This window comes from Schistocerca piceifrons, chromosome 8 (assembly GCF_021461385.2).
Source record: "Schistocerca piceifrons isolate TAMUIC-IGC-003096 chromosome 8, iqSchPice1.1, whole genome shotgun sequence".
NCBI classification, from domain to species: Eukaryota; Metazoa; Arthropoda; class Insecta; order Orthoptera; family Acrididae; genus Schistocerca; species Schistocerca piceifrons.
Window position 1 is genome coordinate 59,432,169 of NC_060145.1, and position 17,223 is coordinate 59,449,391.

General features: G+C 43.0%; 1 protein-coding gene across 1 annotated transcript in view; it reads right to left on the reverse strand.

Moving 5' to 3' along the window:
• Positions 1–17,223, reverse strand: part of LOC124711864 (galactose mutarotase-like) — a 35,192-nt gene that overhangs the window by 1,941 nt on the left and 16,028 nt on the right. The window contains exon 4 of the mRNA XM_047242101.1: positions 101–188. Coding sequence (XP_047098057.1) covers positions 101–188 — 88 coding nt within the window. The remainder of the gene's footprint in view (positions 1–100; positions 189–17,223) is intronic.

Here is a 17,223-nt window from a genome sequence, read left to right on the forward strand (position 1 = left end):
GCGCATAGCAAATTTGCCGAACTGATTCACAAAAAGGAATTTCATTTTCATTAAACGAAATGCCAAATTAGGAGAGATAAGAATTGTTAAGAAAACATACCTGTTGGAATCAGGTCAGAATCAACTGGAGTGTACTTGTTTGCATTAATGGAAACAATGTGTTCATTTATCCCACTTACACCGGCAGACTGAAATAAAAACTTTTCTTTAAAATCATGTTAACATTATACTGCATTATAATACTAAACATTTCCCAATTTTTCAAATCTCAGCCAACAAAAGTAGTAAAAATGACAGCACTTTGCAAGTAAAAGATAAAACTGTCTTCAGTGTCAAAAATGGTTTGATGTCTAGGGTGTTTTATTAAGACTTGTCGTATTGGAAGTGGTACGTGCCTACTTTGACCTGACTTACCCTGTAAGTTATAGAGGAACCTAAGGCTTGTTGTTGACTCCGAACCACATTACAGCTGCCATAGGTGAAAGGTAAGTGGCAAAAAACAATCCAAGAACTGACAGGGCTAACTCCAGACATTTGCATTTGTTATTCAGATGCTTACCCACTTAGGACTAACTGAAAATTAAAAGTCATAAGGCCCTCCTACTGAAAGTTGTGACTTCCGGTACACTTTTGAACTTCAGAGACATACGCACAATAGCATCAACTACAGTCTATTTTAACAAACTGAACGATGTGTGACTATTACATGTTGTCCACTGTCATTCTCTATGTGGTATTTATTTTCCATCAACTGTGGAGGCAAAATGTTAAAACCTTGACTATGGATAAGCACTGCCAGAATAAAGGTCGACTTCTCCTTATGCTCACCTTCCTAACAAGGTATTGAGATGAACAAGTTGTACATATGTTCACCAAACGTGGACATCAAAGGGAGGGTATAGTGGGTGTCTGGAGTTGGAATAGTGACATAGGACCAACAACAGTTCATAAGTCTGGTTGGTTGGCAGCAAGTACATAAGGAAATGACAGGGTCAGTTCTCAAGATATTGTGCACAACATTGAGACAATAATGCTGATGAACACCTGACGTTACGCCATTAACTAGAGAAGCGTTCACACTTATTGCCAAAGTTTCAAGCACTCCTAAAAACAGTGGAACTCACAATACTAGGTACGGAGAGCTGGCTAAAACCTGAAAGTCACAGCGGGGAGATTTTTACAGCAGATCACATCTTTATATTGAAAGGATGAAGGCTAATGGTAAGTCGACAGTCTGTACTCATTGCAGTAAACCAGATCCACTGAGATTGAATCACAGCTGCATGTGAGACTGTGTGGACAAGACTTTGTACTAAAGGGAGGGGGCATAAAATTGCAACTGGATCTCCCTATCCAGACTCACCCCCAGATGTAACTGAAAACTTAAACTCTCAAGTATACAGGGTGGTCCCGAATTCATGGTACAAACTTTAATGGTAGGTACAGGACATTGTAACAAGGATTTATTGTATAGGAATGTATAGTCGCAGGTGACGCGGTGAGGCGTAAACAGGGGAAAGAGAAATGGAGTGATCGGTTGGTGTCACTGCCGGTAGAGGGCAGTAGATGAACATGATGTATCGCAGTAGGGACAAGCGCCATTCACAATTGTGCTGCCGTAGACGATGGGTGACTTTACGTATGCAGAAAAAGCAGACATGCATTACATGTACGGCCGTGCAAATGGTAACGCCAGAGCTGCGTTACGAATGTATCGCGCGAGTATCCTAATCGACGAATGCCGGATCATAGAATTTTTCAACGGTTACATCGTCAACTTTGTGAAACAGGTACGTTCGACGTCAACAGACATGACGCTGGTCGATTAAGAGCTGTACGCACTCCAAGACTGGAAGAACGCATCTTGAACATAGTGGCTGATAGACCCGAGTCAAGCACAAGAACTGTTGCGCGTGACGTACATGTGAGTCATCAGACTGTATGCAGAGTGTTAAATGAAAATCGCTTACACCCCTTCCATTTTCAAAAAGTACAAGCATTGAATCCGGCAGATTATCCTCTTCGCGTGAACTTCTGCCAGTGGTTGTTGCAGCAATGTGCATTGCAGCCGGATTTCGTAGGTCATGTGCTATTTACAGATGAAGCGACATTTTCACGCGAGGGTGTCTTTAATGCGCACAATTCCCATGTGTGGGCAACAGATAATCCACATGCAACGCGTCCACATGCGTATCAACAACGTTTCGGTATTAATGTGTGGGCTGGTATTGTGAACGACTTTTTGATTGGGCCATACTTACTACCCACGCGACTCTGTGGCGAAAGCTATCTTATTTTTCTGCAAGAAGTGTTACCAGAACTGCTGCAAGATGTTCCGCTCGCCATTCGTAACCGCATGTGGTTTCAGCACGATGGAGCGCCAGCACACTTCAGCACTGCTGTACGGAATTACCTGAATGCCACGTTTGGTGCTAGATGGATTGGGCGTGGTGGACCAGTCCCTTGGCCACCCCGATCTCCTGATTTCTCTTGCCTCGATTACTTTTTATGGGGACATCTTAAGAGTCTTGTTTATGAGACTCCAGTTGACTCAGATGAGGATCTCGTTGCTCGCATATCTGTAGCTGCTGCAGGTGTGCGTGAAATACCAGGCATCTTTGAACGTGTACGCCAATCGCTGCACCGACGCTGTCAAGCATGTATCGCTCATGGTGGACGCAATTTTGAACACTTACTGTAAACATGACACTTGTCAACAACGATTTCAATAAAATCTTTCGTTTTCCTTTCGGCCGTTATTTCCCCTGTTTACGCCTCACCGCGTCACCTGGGACTATACATTCCTATACAATATATCCTTGTTACAATGTCCTGCACCTACCATTAAAGTTTGTACCATGAATTCGGGACCACCCTGTATATGTACCCCAATCATTCTGGAGGACACTGAATCAACCAACACTCACTTGGAACAATTACAGTATTGTAACAGATGGAAGACATCTTGCAAAACAATATAAAATAGTTTATATGGAAACTACTCGGTAAACCCACTGTTAAAGGAAATATATTAGAGCTTATAGCAACAACTATACCAGCTCTTTTTGAGGTCGTCCACACTGAAGCTTTTATACCTGATTGTGTGACAGTGGTAGCAACAGTGATTACCAAAGTACAAACGACAACTAAAATTGGTAGAAGCATTTGTATGTTCAGTACTCACTCCCAGCAGTAGTACTGTTTTTAGCGCAGATGAAAGAGGCAGTAGTTTCATACCTGAAGGATATGTAAGAACACCTTTTAAATGATTTTCTGTGGGCATTAGCATTTAGAAGAATTGTGTCTCTGGTTTAAAAGAATAATGGAACAAGCAGTTGATAGGTACATTTCTAATACAACAGTTCATGTCAGGAGGAAACAGACTATAGTGCAGAAGGTGAAATGAAGCACAGGACTACAGATAGATATATGCCAAATGAAACGTATTTTGCTGCCAAAATGGCAATGGGTGCAGCTTTCGAAGAGTACTGAATCAGAATCATATTTAAAGACCATATTTCGGTCATATGTTAAATCAGTCAGTGGCAATGAAGTTGCATGTTCAGACACTTGAGGATGACAGGAAATGAAATTTAGGGTAACAAAGCAAAAGCATATATATGAAATTCCATTTTTAAATGTCCCTTTATGAAGGAAGATCCATGAGCACACCACAGTTTACATCTTGCACTGCTACAAAGGGGAATGGCTTAGCTATTGGTGTTAGTGACATTGAGAAACAGTTGAATTTGTTAAAACTGAACAAGGTCTCTGGCCTTTTTTAAGGAGCATCAGACTCAATCTGAAATTTGCAACCAAGTTAGACACTATCTTGACCATAATGCACGAAAGTTCATGTGCCTGGTGGTTGGAAGAAAACATAGGTCACACTTTTCTTCAAGACAGGTAGCTGAATTTTTAAACAAAACTACTATTCAATATTACTGACATCCTTTCATTGAAGAACCTTACATCATATTCTGAGGTCTAACATAATGAGGTTTCTTGACTGGAATGAACTCCTCCACATCGACTGGCCAGGACAGGGAACACAATGGTCATGCGAAAACCAGTGTCTACTTTTCTCGCTTGACATCCTGAAAATAATGGATCAACACAATCAGATCAATGATGCACTACTTCTTAACTTCCAAAAAGCATTTGACTCAATGGTATCACATCAACACTTACAAATGTGGTCTCTGATGCAGAGTATCTGACAGCCAATGCTAGGTACAAATTCCCAGAACTGCCAGTTTTCTTTTTCCTTTTTCGCCCCACTGGTGGGAGGACTGAAACGGGATGCACTTAGCCCCTCGAGACCATCAGAAAAGCTACTTGTGTCAGAGGTAGTGGCTCCATCATCAATAAAGCCAATAATGACTGACCCCATATGTCTCCATCCTGCATCTGAATGGTGCCATACAGCAAAGGACGACGGCAGGCAGTCGGCATCGTGCAGTTCTCTAGCCCTAATCACAGAACTACTTTCTATAATCACATAGGCTAACAACTGAAATTGGTAGTAACTGGTAGGGACAACATAGCATGTTATTTTGGATGAAGAGTCACTGCTGATGTACACGTTACTTCTGCACATGTACACAGTTTTGAACAATTCCGACATGTGGCAGAGCTGTAGCCATCAAAATAGTATCTACATGAGACACTCGTTACAAGCAACATGCTGCAATTGAATTCTTGGTTGCACGAAAAGGAATCATGATGAACATCTGTACATGTGAAACTTCCTGGCAGATTAAAACTGTGTGCCCGACCGAGACTCGAGTCTCGGTCGGACACACAGTTTTAATCTCCCAGGAAGTTTCATATCAGTGCACACTCCGCTGCAGAGTGAAAATCCCAATCTATACATGTTTTTGTGAGGCAGTTGGTAGGAGTAAAGATGATGGGTAAAGAAAGTTAAAGTGGTAAGAAATGTCATAGTGACCTGTCACAGCCCATTCCTGACATGGTGAATTGTCATTATTCATGCAGACTGCTGCATCACACGATGACAATAGGCTCTACAGCTATCGGTGTGCATCAGAAAGCATGTGCAATGATCGAGACTTGGAAATTCCTGGACGGAGCAATACATAAAATAAGGAAAAGGCAATTACTCACCTATAGTGTACCAACACATGGAGCACAGAGAGACATAACAGGAAACAGCATGCACACTGGCTTTTGAGTCCTTGCTCTTTTTCTAGCAAAAGTACACACATTCACACACACAACCACACAGACATCCAAATGTGCATGCCCATTATGAAGATGGAGTAAGGAAGGATGCAAAGATAGGGTAGTGGAAAAGAGGCATGTCTTTGGACAGCTGGAGCCCATGGCCACACAAGAAGATGAAAGGAGTACAGAGGGTAGAGCACAAAAACATATAGGGAGAGGGGGATAGGAAGAAGGGAAAGAAAAGGGAGAGGAAGGTGGAAATGAATTGGGGGAGGGAGGGAGAGGGACACACACACACACACACACACACACGAACTTGGGGGGGGGGGGATGGTGGGAGAAGGGAGTACCAACATCTGAACAGGGTGAGACTGGTATGGATAGAAGAGAGAAGGGAAAAGGCAAGTAAAGTGAGGCAGTGGAACAGTTTAACAGAGGTCTAGGCCAGGGGGATTGTGAGAACACAGGAAATGCTGGAGAGAGAATTCCCACTGTTCAGTGAAACGTTTGCTGGAAGGGAGTATCCAAATGTCCAGCATAGTGAATTAGCTGTTGAAGTCATTTGTGTTGTGGCGTGCAGCATGTTCGGCAATTGGACGGTCAAGTTCACAGTTTGTCGACTACAAGGTCATTAGAGACAGAGCACAAGCTCGGATTAGGAAAGGATGGAGAAGGAAGCATCTTGGCATTTGCCTTATGTGATTTAGGTAAATCATGGAAAACAGAAATCAGAATAGCCAGATGTGGGTTTGAACCATCATCCTTCCAAATGTGAGTCCAGTGTTTAGTTGTTTTTGCACCCTAAAACAAAACAGAGTCATACACGCCCAAGTCAAAACTGTAGAAGAAGACAAACAGGAGTTGAAAACGACTACATGTCAATCGTCAATCCCAACCGATGGGAGAGAAGACAGCTAAAAACAGGGATGTAGAGAAAGATCTATAAAATACGCCATAGAAAAACAGAGGTCCAGCACTAAAAATGAAATGGCCTTCATCATATTGCTACAACAGATAACAAGTAAAATGTGCTCGACAGCCTGTATCATTCGCTAACACGGCCGATAACTAGGCTGCAAACACAAACAGGAATGTAAGTGCTCAAAAAAAGGACATTTCATCAGGAAATGTCGGACTGTCAAAAGTTGAGCACAACGTGCACAAAGTGGTGAGGGAGTACCACTTAACAAATGGCAATGGCTAAAAAGACAGTGCTCAATACGCAACCTAGTTAAAATGATCTCACTGCGAAAGAGCCGAGAGGAGGTCATCCAACCTGCTGGGAGAGTCTTAATAACCCAGAGCTTGTTCCCATGAAGAGAGGACCAGTGGTGATGCCAAAGTGACACCACCTGCTGACAGACAGCAACACAGATCATTGGAGGGTATGCAAGAACTAACAGGCCTCGGCAACAGTGTCAGCAGTTTCAATTCCTGTTAGACCGACGTGACCTGCGAAGCCCAAATGAACATCACAGTGGCTGCACCAAGAGTGAGCAAGTGACAGCTTTTCTGGACCTGTTGCACAAAGGTATGGACGGTGTACAACACACAGGGGCTTTGAAGGGCACTGAGAGAGCCTGAGCAGATTACGCAATTGAAAAGCCTGTGTCGTCGGATGTACTGCGTGGCCTGATACAGGGCGAAGAGCTCTGCTGTAAATACTGAACAGTTTTGGAAGTTGATACCAAAAAAAGTCGGCTCCAATGACAAAGGCACACCTGACACCACGGTCAGTCCAAGAGCCATCAGTGTACACAAAAATTCAATCGCGAAGTTCCGTGCAAAGGTTGTGAAACCGAATGTGATAGAGCAAGGCTGGAGTAGTGACCTCAGGAAGTGAATGAAGGCCAAGGTGAACACGGGCCGCCACACGATGCCCAGGTGGTGAAGAGTTTACACCCACCAGGAAAGTTGCAGGCAACATGAAGTTAAGCTGCCAGAGCAAGAGCTGAAAGCGAACTTCAGGAGGTAACACCCATACTGGCCATCAAACGAGTGTTCGAAGAAGGGGGCATAGGATGGGTGGCCACGCATGGCAGACAAACAGCATGGATATTTGCTGAGGAGAAAGTCACAGCGGTAGGACAGTGGTAGTTCGGCAGCTTCTGCATACACACACACTCAACAGGGCTGGTGTGAAAGGTGCCAGTGACCAAACGGATGCCACGGTGGTGGTTAGCATTGAGACAGCGTAAGAGGGATGGACACGCAGATGCATAAACAAAATACCCGTAGTCTAATTGCGAATGGACAAGGGTCCAGTATAAACTGAGGAGGGTCGTTCGATCTGCTCCCCACGAAGTAGCACTGCTGATATTTAGGATACTGAGAGTCCATGTACAGTGGGCTGCCAGGAAAGAGGTTGGGAAGACCAAGAAGTTTCCTATCGAGCAAGAGCCCCAGGAATTTCAGGTGTTGGAGATAGCAATAGGGTCCATGATGACATCGCCTGCTACTGTCAGGTTGGAAACTGGGGAATGGATCTTGGTCCCAGAGAGCTGTCGGAGGTTGGCCTACATGACGGAAGAGGGAGTGCAACTGTTAAAAGAACTGGTAAATGAAATCCAACTAGCTGTTTTGTTATACCGAAGAATACAACAACACTGTGCATACAACTGCTTATAATGACTGCAGTTTGCCATCGTAGAATTACAGTTAAATACGCAGAGAGCACGTCTCCACGTGTGAATTGCATCGTGGCACGCCTCAGTCCATCGAGGGACTGGGACGTAGTGCGGTAAAGAGGAAGTGCGAGGAATGGAAAGTTGTGCAGTGGTAAGGATAATGTGTGTAAGATATTCTACTTGGTCATCACAACTGGGGAAATGTTGTTTGTTGAGGGTCACCAGGGAGGAGTAAAGCCTCCAGTCCGTCTTAAGAAGATATCATTTGGATGTGAACATAGGAGGGGAAGGAGTCAGCAAACGGATAGCAAATGGGAAATGGTCGTTCAAGTATGTGTCAGAGAGAACGGACCACTTGAGATGATGGGCAAGCTGGGCAGTGCAGAAGGATAGGTCCAAATGGGGAAAGGTATGCGTGGAGCCTGAAAGGAACGTGGGTGCTCCCGTCTTAAGGCAGATGAGGTTAAGTTGATTGAGAAGGTCAGCCAACAGGGCTCCTCTTGGACAGATTCTGGCAGAACCCCAAAGGGGATGGTGCGCATTAAAGTCAATGAGCAGCAGAAAGGGGTGAGGTAGCTGCCTAATAAGCTGGAGGAAGTCCGCCCTGGTGACATCGTATGACAGAGGGATGTAAACCGTACAAAGAAAAAATTGAAGTGTGGAAAAAAAAAAAAGGCGAACTGCAACAGCTTGAAGGCAGGTAGTCAAGGAGATGGGTTGACTACAAACGTCATTCTGTATGAGCAGCATGACTCCCCCACTAGATGGAATGCCGTACTCGGGGGAGGGGGGGGAGATCAAAACAGACTGGGAAAAAACACGAAAGCTCAAAGTGGTTGTGAGGACACAATTTTGTTTCCTGAAGGCAGAAAACAAGTGGACGCTGTGATTCTAAGTGCAGCTGTAAATCCTCTTTGCTGGATCAAAGACCACGAACGTTTCATTGGAGGTGGAGCAGAGACATGACGAGAAAAAATGAAGGGGTGTCATCTCGGCAGCTGCCAAGTGGCAACCTTTGAAGACTCCCCACTACAGCACACAGAGGCAAGAGGATGCTGCTCCACGAGGTCTACAGAAGCATTGACATTTTCCTTCTGTCGGCCTGCGGAGTCCACTGCAGAAAAACGGTTCATGGTGCGCACCAGCGACATGGAGGTCAGGCGGGTGAGGGTATCACATGGAGACTCTGTCGAAGAGGATCTTCGAGTTGGGCCCTGGTGCCTCTGTTTGACTTCTTGGAGGCTTTCTGGTTGTCAGAGGTTGACTGTAGAGACGTAGGAAGTCTTCACGGAAGTATTCCTTCTGTCCTTTCTGACTTGGCAGTTGTGTAGCTGGTGACTTTGCTCCATGAGGCAAAAGTTTGGTGGCGTGTTGCACAGCTGGACGAGGAGACGTAGATGCTACCATGACAGTGGGCGATTTTACAACTGTGCTGCTAAATTTGAGGTCACATGTCTATGTGGTCATGTCATTTGTGGAGCAAGATGTAGCAAGAACAGCACTGTAGGTGCCAGATGGCAGAATGCAGGGTTTTCGACTAGCCAACACCTTGAGAGCGACCAGGTAAGGCACTTTACCTTCACTCACATTTCCCAGACAGCTCGGTCATCGAGATACGCAGGACAATCACAGGAGGCGGTGGCGGCAGCATGGTTGCCATTGCAGTTGATGCACTGGAGAGAAGGAATCAGACAATCGCCCTCGTGAGCATCCCTACCACAGGTTACATATTTGGCTGGCTGTCAACAGGACTCTTGAGTGTGGTTGTAAGGATGAAAATGGTAGCAGCACATCGGGTTTGGAATATATGGTCTGACTGTGATAACTTCATAACCTGCTTTGACCTTTGCCAGAAGAACCACTCTATCAAAAGTGAGAAAGAGAGTGCATGTGGGCACTAAGGAGGCATCTACTTTTTCACCACCTGATGGACTGCTATGACACTCTGATCAGAGAGGTACATTTGGATTTCTGCCTCAGTTAGACCATCGAGCAACCTAGTGTAAATAACACCACGGGAAGAATTCAGCTTTCGATGGTCTTCTACATGAACAAAATAGCTGTGGATAAGCGAAGCTGCAAGTAGTTATTGTGCTTGAGAGTCAGAAGTAGCCTCCAAAAGCAACATGCCAGTGCGCAAACAAGAGTAGGATTTCACAGGGCCAGCAATTGCAACACTTTTCTGAATAATAAATGGATTTACCGTAGCAAAGGACTGACAGTCTTCAGTACATGAAACCACAAGGAATTGTGGCGCAGCTGGGAGAGTCTTTGAATCGTTAGCCTCATTCCGTTTACGTTTCATAGCTATTGATTGTGAAGATGATTGGCACATTGCAAGAAAATCCCCGATTGCCGGCACCTCTGATGGCGCACTCCTTCCAACTGGAGGCCCACTTCAGAAAGGGTTGCATCCACCTAAGGCGATTGTTCACACCTTCTGAACACCTGACAGAGGGACCAACTGGCAATTTGGGACAGTATCAGCTCAAGGCAATCACACCACCTGGGCTTTGCCTGTACCCGGGGCTATGTACGAACCCTACTTGTCATCCCGGGGCTGGGAATTACGCATTACCAAGTCACCTGTTACACGTCAGACACATGGGAAGGCCTTCAGGAGCACGCAAGAAGGAAGAAGAAAAAGAGAAACCTCAAAAGCCAAAACGGAAGAATGATAAGAGGAGGTGAATGAAGAAAGAGAAAAGGAATAAAAAACAGTGGAGAGTACTTTGATATTGACTACCGAAAACGCAAAATACATTTCCTAAAACAGCCCAGACATGTTCCCAAAGGAAGGAGAAAAAGAACAGCAAGAGTATAAACATGCAGCATGGAAGGGAAAATATGCTGCAAAGGCTTGGGCCTCATGATAGCCAAGCATGAACCCGTCACAGGGGGGTGAGCCCCCAGCAGGGGGCGGGGGTGAGTCCAGTGTGTTAACCACGGCGAAGCCCCACTCGGTGGTATAACAAGTAACCAACTGTCTACTCACATGAATGCTGTTTGTCACAATTTGGCAGTGACCAAACTTCATCATTCAGTTGCTGAGTGTGCTGCACAACATGCCTAAACCTCTGCCAATCTGTTCTCACTGCCTCACCTTACCTATTCCCTTCTGTCTTCTGTTCACAACACTGCCTCCCCTCCATCTCATGCACTGGCTTCTTCCAACACTCTTCCCTCCCCATCCCCTTTTGTCTTGTGTAGACAGGCAGGCATCTGCCAAAACACACACTTCTATCCCAGTACCCTATCTTTGCATCCTTCCCTATCTCCTCCCTAACTCCATCAGCTAAGGCACCTGCTTTCAACAATTGATTATCATTCTTGCTGTAGCCACGGGAGTGCAACATTTGGGTGTGTGTGTTAATGTGTATATTTTTGCTAGAAAAAAAGCAAGGATTCAAAAGATAGCGTGAATGCTGTTTCCTGTTACATGTGTCTGTGCTCCACGTATCAGTCTGCTATAAGTGAGTGGTTGCATTTCCCCTATTTTACAGACAGACTCTTGGATATTCAAAGGTGTGCTGAAGACGAGTTCCACAAGTGTTCATAATAGATTACAAGAATAAAACCCATTTCACCTGAATCACTGGAGCACTTTGAGACAAACTGAGAGGCCTTTCTGTTGCTGATCCTTACTGGTGACAAGAACTGGGTGCATCATGTTCAGTTGGAAACAAAATTGCAGTCACTGGAGTGGTAATACCCTCAATCAACAAAAATGAAGAAATTCAAAGCAACTACCTCTACTGGCAATGTCACATTGTCCTGTCTGACAAGAATCCAAAAGAAACCTTGTTCGAACATGATAATGCATGCCCACACACACATCTCAGAACTCGAGAACACATCTTCAAACTGGGTTGAACACCATTGCCTGAACCACCTTACAGTGCAGGCCTGGCTCCTCAGATTTCCATCTGCTTGGGACACACAAGGATTATTTATGGGGGACACACTTTGAGATGACGAGAGAATAATTCACAATGTGAAAACAGGGCTACAAGCACAAGACAAGAACTTTTACCAATAGGAAATATATGCTCTTACACAACACTGGTGTAAGAACATAGAAAGTGAAACTATATAAAAAATAGTAGACCTACAAAGGTTGATTAATTTCTCCACCAAATTCTCACACTTAAAAATATACATGTTCTGAGGGGGACGGGGGAATTACTTATTTAACGACCCTTGTAGAAGCAACTTCTGGTGTGACCCAGCCCAGAAAAATGTGTTGGGATCCTTTCTGTTTATGTTGTAAATTATTTTGTAATGATCTGGCACACAATATTAATAGTAATGTCAGGCTTTTCACAGAAATATACGGAAATATAAAACTGTATGTTCTACAAACTGCAGAAGCGTTCATTGAGTTCCAATTTTCCAATTGGAATCAATAAACCTTTGCAATTAGCCAAGTATAAAGATTTGTTAGGATACGAAATAGAGTGATCACACAAGCTTAGCTGTAGATAAAGCAGGTCGCAGACTTCATTCTACTGGTACCATACTGGGGAAGTGCAGTATATCTACATAGGAAACTGTTTACAAAACTCTCCTTTGACCCATCCTAGCATATTGTTCAACTGTGTGGGACTAACAGGAGTTGTTCAACAGTTTGTCTGATCCATGAGAGATCATTACAGAAAAGCTGGAAAGCTATAATTGGCAGAGGCACTTTAAGATAGATGTCAGTTACCTCATGAAGAGTGCTTACAAAGTTTTGGTACCCATTATTAAGTGTGGAATCTAGAAATATACTACTGCCCACAATGGAAAGCAATGCTTTGCTTTCACAGTGAGCAAGAAAGCACATTAGACTAATTATAGCATGCACAGAGCATGGCTCAATATGTGATCGAAATAGTAAGAAACCTTCATTGTGGTACAGTGGGAAGTACAGCCATACACTTCACAATGGCTGCACAATATGGGTGTAGATGCAGGCTGATATTAATATGTTCACTTATCTAATACTATATAGTTCATATAATAAAACAGCATAATTTTTTGGGATCTGTCCAAAATGTTTGACACTGGAAATTGCTACAAAAAAAAGAGACTTTAAGAATTATGGTTTTGTGAACATTTATATTCTGATTATATTTGACAAAAAAAGTTTTATTTACTTATGATTGCATCTGAATTAGTGGTACAAAAACAATGTCTGGACTTTAAAAAAAATGATTTTTCAGCATTTTGCACCGAGACAAATTTGTTACAGGATAATATTCTGAAGAAATTCTTTTATTAAGATAGGTTTCATGACAAAAATGATGGAAGGACAGCTGTAGTATACTGTATTAACAACTATGCTGCCTTGCTCAGTTTAATTGCACAAAAGTATTCTGGTATAATAATGAGGTATTCTGGGAGAATAATATGTGGTGCTTTTTCCACCATGATCCAGTCTGTACCTCTTCAAAAGAGTCCAACCTTTGTCTAAAGTGTTGCAATACTAATACCTCATACCGGCCTTCACTGATGGATTGAGGCTAGTTTTCCACTTGTTCTGAATTAATAATTAAGATCTCTCCTTAGATATACAACTTCTACTCACTTAAAAAGAAATTTACAAGTTGTTAAAAAAATCATGGTTGCTCGCAACTCTGTTAATTTATTATACAACCAGTTCCAGTCATAAGCAGAACATCTTAAGGTGTATTGTGAAGTCGATCAGTTGTGACAGCCCATAACTAGTATTAAGCTTCATGTCACAAACAAACATCTTCATTCAGCTATGAATGAGGAGCAGGTGAAGTAAATCAGCAGCAATGCACTTGGGAGTACAGATAGCAGCAGCTCATGGGAAGCAAGATGTAGAGGGGGACAGCACGATAAGTCGAATTTTGTTGTTGAAATTCAGAAGGAGGAGAACATGGAAGACTTGGCATTTACACTTGAAAGAATAGGGTGGTGGCTATAAACTTGTCTTACAAATCACACAGAATTACCATCTTTCTTCGTGTATCTGAAGCTTATTGGAAACAAAAGGAATGACACATTTACATTACGTTGCATTGTAGCAGTACAATCTGTCACATATGCAGATTCAAACATCAACACAGAACAACAATTGGCAGGGACAGGACAACTGATAAACTGGCCAGACCAGCACCAGTGGACCTTCTCAATGGCGTATATACGAATTTTAATTTTCTGATTCTATGTGGCCAAGGAAGCTGGTTTTTCAGGTTGGATAAAGTTCACCTTCAATACGAGCATGCATAGCAAAGCACTACAAGTCAAACTAATCACAGGATTGGTGACTGCTTTACTTTACGCTACAGAAAATTGAAGCTTTCAGAGAAAGCACATTCAGAGATAATAATAATAATTATTATTATTATTATTATTCTTTCTTTTCTCAGACGTTATGTCTGGTCAAAAATGGAAAGTGATGCGAACCTTGATCAAGCGTGACTTCCTTTTAACTGTACGGTATATGTTACATTGCATTTAGGAACTTTCGGGTAATTGAACATGTATCAATAATTACAGATTTCTGTAGTTGTATATATAAGTTTGGATGTAGCTGTATTGCGTTGATGTACTGGTGAATATTGTGTGGTATGACTCCTGTAGTTGATAGTATAATTGGTATAATGTCAACTTTATCCTGATGCCACATGTCCTTGACTTCCTCAGCCAGTTGGATGCATTTTTCAATTTTTTTCTCCTGTTTTCTTCTGTATACTTGCTGTATTGGGTATGAATATTTCAATTAGTTGTGTTAATTTCTTCTTTTTATTGGTGAGTATGATGTCAGGTTTGTTATGTGGTGGTGTTTTATCTGTTATAATGGTTCTGTTCCAGTACAATTTGTATTCATCATTCTCCGGTATATTTTGTGGTGCATACTTGTATGTGGGAATGTGTTGTTTTATAAGTTTATGTTGTAAGGCAAGCTGTTGATGTATTATTTTTGCTACATTGTCATGTCTTCTGGGGTATTCTGTATTTGCTAGTATCTGCTTGTGATGTGATCTACTGTTTCTATTTGTTGTTTGCAAAAGTCTGCATTTATCTGTTGTGGTATTGGGATCTTTAATAATATGCTTGCTGTAATATCTAGTGTTTATTGTTTGATCCTGTATCGCAATCATTAATCCTTCCGTCTCACTGTACATATTGCCTTTTCTTAGCCATGTGTTCGATGCGTCTTGATCGATGTGTGGCTGTGTTAGATGATACGGGTGCTTGCCATGTAGTGTTTTCTTTTTCCAATTTACTTTCTTCATGTCTGTTGATGTTATGTGATCTAAAGGGTTGTAGAAGTGGTTATGAAATTGCAGTGGTGTAGCCGATGTATTTATATGAGTGATTGCCTTATGTATTTTGCTAGTTTCTGCTCGTTCTAGAAAGAATTTTCTTAAATTGTCTACCTGTCCATAATGTAGGTTTTTTATGTCGATAAATCCCCTTCCTCCTTCCTTTCTGCTTAATGTGAATCTTTCTGTTGCTGAATGTATGTGATGTATTCTATATTTGTGGCATTGTGATCGTGTAAGTGTATTGACTGCTTCTAGGTCTGTGTTACTCCATTTCACTACTCCAAATGAGTAGGTCAATATTGGTATAGCATAAGTATTTATAGCTTTTGTCTTGTTTCTTGCTGTCAATTCTGTTTTCAGTATTTTTGTTAGTCTTTGTCTATATTTTTCTTTTAGTTCTTCTTTAATATTTGTATTATCTATTACTATTTTTTGTCTGTATCCTAGATATTTATAGGCATCTGTTTTTTCCATCGCTTCTATGCAGCCGCTGTGGTTATCCAATATGTAATCTTCTTGTTTGGTGTGTTTTCCCTTGACTATGCTATTTTTCTTACTTTTGTCTGTTCCAAAAGCCATATTTATATCATTGCTGAATACTTCTGTTATCTTTAGTAATTGGTTGAGTTGTTTTGTTGCTGCCAGTAGTTTTAGATCATCCATGTATAGCAAATGTGTGATTTTGTGTTGGTATGTTCCAGTAATATTGTATCCATAATTTGAATATAATAGAGGGAAACATTCCACGTGGGAAAAATATATCTAAAAACAAAGATGATGTGACTTACCAAACGAAAGTGGTGGCAGGTCGATAGACACACAAACATACACACAAAATTCAAGCTTTCGCAACCAATGGTTGCTTTGTCAGGAAAGAGGGAAGGAGAGGGGAAGATGAAAGGATGTGGGTTTTAAGGGAGAGGGTAAGGAGTCATTCCAATCCCGGGAGCGGAAAGACTTACCTTAGGGGAAAAAAAAGGACAGGTACACACACACACACACACACACACACACACACACACACACATCCATCCATCCGCACATACACAGGCACAAGCAGACATTTGTAAAGGCAAAGAGTTTGGGTTTGGGCAGAGATGTCAGTCGAGGCGGAAGTACAGAGGCAAAGATGTTGTTGAAAGACAGGTGAGGTATGAGTGGCGGCAAATTGAAATTAGTGGAGATTGAGGCCTGGCAGATAACGAGAAGAGAGGATATACTGAAGGGCAAGTTCCCATCTCCGGAGTTCTGACAGGTTGGTGTTAGTAGGAAGTATCCAGATAACCCGGACAGTGTGCCAAGATGTGCTGGCTGTGCACCAAGGCATGTTTAACCACAGGGTGATCCTCATTACCCTGAAACACTGTCTGCCTGTGTCCATTCATGCGAATGGACAGTTTGTTGCTGGTCATTCCCACATAGAAAGCTTCACAGTGTAGGCAGGTCAGTTGGTAAATCACATGGGTGCTTTCACACGTGGCTCTGCCTTTGATCGTGTACACCTTCCGGGTTACAGGACTGGAGTAGGTGGTGGTGGGAAGGTGCATGGGACAGGTTTTACACCGGGGACGGTTACAAGGGTAGGAGCCAGAGGGTAGGGAAGGTGGTTTGGGGATTTCATAGGGATGAACTAAGAGGTTACGAAGGTTAGGTGGATGGCGGAAAGACACTCTTGGTGGAGTGGGGAGGATTTCATGAAGGATGGATCTCATTTCAGGGCAGGATTTGAGGAAGTCATATCCCTGCTGGAGAGCCACATTCAGAGTCTGGTCCAGTCCCGGAAAGTATCCTGTCACAAGTGGGGCACTTTTGGGGTTCTTCTGTGGGAGGTTCTGGGTTTGAGGAGATGAGAAAGTGGCTCTGGTTATTTGCTTCTGTACCAGGTTGGGAGGGTAGTTGCAGGATGTGAAAGCCGTTTTCAGGTTGTTGGTGTAATGGTTCAGGGATTCCGGACTGGAGCAGATTCGTTTGCCACGAAGACCTAGGATGTAGGGAAGGGACCGTTTGATGTGGAATGGGTGGCAGCTGTCATAATGGAGGTACTGTTGTTTGTTGGTGGGTTTGATGTGGACGGACGTGTGAAGCTGGCCATTGGACAGGTGGAGGTCAACGTCAAGGAAAGTGGC